Source organism: Carassius auratus, chromosome 34 (genome assembly GCF_003368295.1).
Source record: "Carassius auratus strain Wakin chromosome 34, ASM336829v1, whole genome shotgun sequence".
Lineage (NCBI taxonomy): Eukaryota > Metazoa > Chordata > Actinopteri > Cypriniformes > Cyprinidae > Carassius > Carassius auratus.
This window is the reverse complement of record NC_039276.1, coordinates 25515386-25520658: the sequence shown is the minus strand read 5'-3', so window position 1 is coordinate 25520658 and position 5273 is coordinate 25515386. Positions and strand designations below refer to the sequence as shown.

The 5273-nt window shown below is 40.6% G+C and overlaps 1 protein-coding gene across 1 annotated transcript; it reads left to right on the top strand.

Annotated features, from left to right (window-relative positions):
• The first annotated feature begins 2310 nt into the window (after window positions 1-2310).
• On the top strand, window positions 2311-4391 carry LOC113053625 (zona pellucida sperm-binding protein 4-like). The gene is made up of 8 exons (XM_026218792.1): window positions 2311-2901; window positions 2977-3164; window positions 3239-3336; window positions 3410-3567; window positions 3636-3828; window positions 3901-4048; window positions 4135-4207; window positions 4280-4391. Exons 1-8 carry the CDS (start codon window positions 2340-2342, stop codon window positions 4354-4356), a joined length of 1497 nt encoding a protein of 498 aa, XP_026074577.1. The 5' UTR covers window positions 2311-2339; the 3' UTR covers window positions 4357-4391.
• Window positions 4392-5273: the final 882 nt, after the last annotated feature.

Sequence of the window (5273 nt, the reverse complement as noted above, 5' to 3'; positions counted from 1 at the left end):
AAGGCATGGCCGAGGCTTTGAGACTCCTGTCCTCTGCATGGGATGGATGAGAAGAGTTTTATAAAGCAGTAGTGACAATGAAGATTTGCTGAAAATGTGCTCACCCTCGGGCCATCCAAGATTAGGATGAGTTTGTTTCTTCATCAGGTTTGTAGAAATGTAGCACTGCATCAGTGTCTCAGCGATGGATGCCCTGCATGAATGGGTGCCGACAGAATGAGAGTAAAAACATCACAATAATCCACACCACTCCAGTCCATCAGTTCACATATGGAGAAGACAAAAACTAAAGAAGACATTTTTAACTTCTGGCCAAAATAGGAGTTCATAATCCCAGTTAAAAGGTGCCATAAAATACATTGATACAATATTTTAAATTATATCTATGTACATAAAAGGTATGTGGCCTAGGTAATGGCAAAATTTTTCCAGAAATGGTTTTACATGTCCATTTACAAACCTAGGATTTGTTCCTAGAAATATTTGGAGGGGTCATGAATAATAATGTTGAGCTCAACTCTGATTGGCTGTTTAATGGCAAAAATATTTTCTGTCCAGCATGAATGATGGAGAGATTAGGCATCCAACCTGATATGGCTGTATCAGACAAAGATACAGATTTTAAGAGATTTTGAAAGAATGTTTAGCGTCCGAGTGAACGAGGCTTGAGAGAGTTGTCGGTGAAGATGTGGACGCATTTTCTGTGTTGCTGTTATAAGCATTTTTGCACTTGTCTTTTCCACTTTTTTTGACAGTTTAGAAAGTTAACAAAGTAGGACGTTGCAGTTTAGGGTCAGCGATATCTTCATCTATCTTAATTGCTAAATATTTGAAAACATTTTGGGTTCTTTTTTTATTTATTTATCAGTTTTAATAGCAATATCTGGCTGGTCTGGCTGGGCTAGAACATGGGCTGGTAAACGTTATGCAAATGTTGGGGGTGTAAACATTAATGATCCCTACTGTAATGTCACAGTCGGTGTTATGTTTGGATTCGCCTCTTGTTCAGTGGACAATTGCAGCACGAGATTTTCAATGGTGTTTGAGGCTCACGATATTTCATTTCCATGTACATAACTCTTATTCAACTATGCCAAGGTAAATACAGTTTTCCATTCTGTGGCACCTTTAACAGAAATATGTTCAAATATCATTATACAAGCCTTTCCATTAAGTTATTCAAATTTTATTTTTGAATCTTCACTGGATGCCCAGCTTTTTTATTTTATTTATTTTTTTAAGTTTTTTTCCTGGTTATGAGAATGTTAAGGGAACATTTTGATAATTTCCCAAACATTATGGAAACGTAACTTTTGAATGTTCTCTGAACATTGTGAAACAAGTAGTAATATTTAAAAAGATTCTATGAATAATGTTTTTGTGCCAACGTTTTGAGAACACTATTAAAGAGCGGAAAACTTTGAATGACAATAAACACACAATTGCAATGCTAATTGACATAGCTTGCGTCACGGTGTTTGCTGCTGGGGTCTTCTATTGTACTTGTCCATTAAGTGTCAGTTGATTTAGTCATGTTAACTCAGATTGCTCTTTTCTTTTTCTTTCTTTTTTCTTTTTGCGGTCATGTTTTACTAGAGAAAGCTTGCAGTCTGATCATAAAGAATAAAAGGTTGTTAGGGTTTCTCTTTAACTATGTGGTTTTTTTGTGGTTTCAATAAACTTGCTGACAAACTTCTATGGATTCTATGGAATTATTTCCCCCAAAGGAATCAAAAAGGTCAATTTGGAGAAAAAAAGTCAGCAACCTTGAGATATTAGCGAACTGTAAGATAGATCAGTCATGACATAAATAGTCAAAATGACCTTTCTTCTTCTTCTCTATTTATTTATTTTTTTCTTCTGTGGTGGAAATAAGCTTCCATATACTTAAAATCATTAACTGCTTAATGTAGTATTTTCCTCATATTTTTAAGAGCACACTTGTCTGCGGGGAGTGGTAAGGACAACGGCACCAAAGAAAAACATTTACTTTTGGCAAGTTCCAGTAAACATTGGACTTGAACCATTCTTATTTGTTGTCAATATGACATTGGACTCAAGGAACACCATGTTAACAGAATTTGAGAATCAATTACAATCAGATAAGATAGTAAGATTTTTCAAATTCAGTTTGTGCATTTATGTTCAAAATAGGAAAAATGAGAATTCTATCTTGAGATCCAATGAGAATCACCCAGCTGCATAAGCTCCCCTTTCTGCAACTCATGAGAACCATGAGTGTTAATGAAGAGGGAGGGACTATCGTTAATTGGCTGAAATCTGCAGAATACAAAAAGACCAAAGGGCAGTATCTCCACATTGTGTTTAGCTGTTAAACAATGGCTGCTAGTTGGTGTTCGGTTCAGATTTTGCTGGTTTGTGCTTTCTGTCAGGCTGTTCCACACTGGAGTAAATCACTTCAGGATGTTCAATCTCTGATGACCCAGCAGTTTCCGCTTCAGAAGCCGGTTCAACAACCAACTTACCAGCAGTTTCCACTTCAGAAGCCGGTTCAACAACAACCTAAACCACAGTTTCCGCTTCAGAAGCCAGTTCAACAACAACCTGAACCACAGTTTCCACTTCAGAAGCCAGTTCAACAACTACCCAAACCACAGTTTCCGATTCAGAAGCCAGTTCAACAACAACCTGAACCACAGTTTCCGCTTCAGAAGCCAGTTCAACAACCTAAACCACAGTTTCCACTTCAGAAGCCAGTTCAACAACTACCCAAACCACAGTTTCCGATTCCGAAGCCAGTAGTGCAGACAGATCCCCTTGATAAATGTGCTGTAGCTGATTCAGAGCAGATCCAATGTGGTCTACCTGGGATCAGTAGAGCTGAGTGTGAAGCTATTAACTGCTGCTTTAATGCACAGCAGTGTTTCTATGGGAGGGCGGGTAAGTGTTCACAGTCTTATTCCGTTCCTGTTAAACTGATTCTCTCCATTAACCTGCTCTTGTACCTTGTTCTAGTAACTGTCCAGTGTATTAGAGATGGTCAGTTTGTGGTAGTGGTGTCTCGAGACGTTACTCTGCCTCGACTGAGTCTGGATTCGGTTAATCTACTGGGTGGAAACGACCCACCTTGTGCTCCTGTGGGGTCCACACCTTCCTTTACAATATACCAGTTCCCAGTGACCGCATGTGGCACGAGTGTGATGGTGAGCAGCTGCTACTGGTTTTATTCTGCATTTGCTTATGATGGACTGGATGCTGCCACTGTTTCTGTTCACAGGAGGATGGCGGATATGTGGTGTATGAAAACCGAATGACTTCATCCTATGAAGTGGGGATTGGCCCATATGGTTCCATCACAAGGGACAGTCATTTTGAGTAGGTGATCTATGACTTGGTGTGAACCTTTTAATCCCTGACAAATGCTACAAGCTTGCTGTGTGTTGTCCAGGTTTCTCTTCCAGTGTAGATACTCTGAAACTTCTGTGGAAGCTCTGGTTGTGGAGGTTAACTCCGTTCCTCCACCTCCACCAGTAGCTGCTCCTGGACCTCTCAGGGTGGAGCTCAGGCTGGCCAATGGCCAATGTGTCACCAAAGGCTGTGCTGAAGGTAAGGTATTGTCCTGTCTGCCTAAATCCTTTCAAACTTGAGCGTGGTTGAACCCCAGTGTTTTTCAGGGGATGAGGCCTACACGTCCTACTACAGTGATGCTGATTATCCCATCACAAAAGTCCTGCGAGAGCCTGTGTATGTTGAGGTGCACATTATGGAGAGGACTGACCCCAACATTGTCTTGATGCTGGGACGCTGTTGGACGACTTCAACCCCTAGTCCACTCAGTCTCCCCCAGTGGGACCTTCTGATCGATGGGTGAGTGTACAGCCAGTCTTTATCCTGTTCGTCTGCTGGGAGACCCTCTTTCTAACCTTCTTTTGTCTTCAGATGCCCTTACCAGGACGACCGTTATCTGACCACACTGGTTCCAGTGACTGGATCGTCTGGTCTTCAGTTCCCAACCCACTACAAGCGCTTTGTTGTGAAGATGTTCACATTTGTAGATCCAGCTTCACTGGCTGCTCTGCAGGAAACCGTATGCCTCCCCCCTCCCCCATTACTTGAACACTGGTATTTACTACTTGTGGGGTCTATGACTTGAGCCTCTTTCTTCCCTGTCAGATCTTCATCCATTGCAGTACAGAGGTGTGCCATCCATCATCTGGCTCTTGTGAGCAACGCTGCACCAGGAAACGTGAGTTCTCACTTTTGACCAGATGAACTGAGCATTTTATGAGTGTTCTCATTTCTAACACCCCTCTTTCAGGAAGAGATACTCCTATCAAGGCTGTCTCTGGGGAGCAGACTGTGGTTTCTAGTGGAGCAGTTACTCTGGTCATGTAAATCTAGTTTTTAATAAACTTTGCAGAACCCTGAGGTATCTTGTCTATTGGTGGTGTTTTGCAGAATCTGGTATTAAATGCCCCTCTTGCCAGGTTTTTTCTCGCCCTATTAAACCAAGTTTCCATAACTTTTTGTAAGATTGTGCATTCGGAGTACTTTATCCATCCTCTAGTTGCTAACCTGGAGCAGCACAAGGTTCCCCATTTTAAAGGGTTAATTGTTAACTGGATGTTTAACCCATCCAAGTGCACATGCACATTTTGCATGGGAGCAATTGGTGGTCTGGTGTCTTGCTCAAGAGTGGTTTGCTGAAAAACTACTTGAACCAGCAGGAGCTGGAAATGGAAAATGTCAATTCAGTTTTATTGGAGTATACTACACAAGCGTGTATTCTTATTGACTGCATTAATGCACATAGTAGGCTATATTGTAGTCTAAGAGAACACACTGTAGTTGAAATTAAAGTAAATTTTACATGTGCTTTATAGTAATAAACATTGTACTTAAAACACAATAACATAATTATGTAAAAATTTAAGTAATACTTAGACAAGTTTTATTTGTATCTAAAGTGCACCTAGGTTAAGACCTATTGTGATTAGTGTAATCTGTAAGTACACTTAAGTGGCCTTTTTAATTTAAACTGATCTCTGCAAATGCACTTTTTAAAAAGTATACTTTTAAGATTGAAGGCACACTTTTTCACAAGGGGACCTATTCGTGTGTGTAAACCCATCAGGGCTTGCCAGCCAGATGTTGTTGGGATCATGCGCTAATTGGCTAGGACAGGGTGTCTGTTCTTTTCTCGGCATTTAGTCGTGTCCTCGTAAAAGGACAATGCTGTTCTGCCATCATGCCAAGTCTCACAAGAACAAACTTGGAGTCAAAGTTTCATGAGAAACAAAATAGAAGGCCGA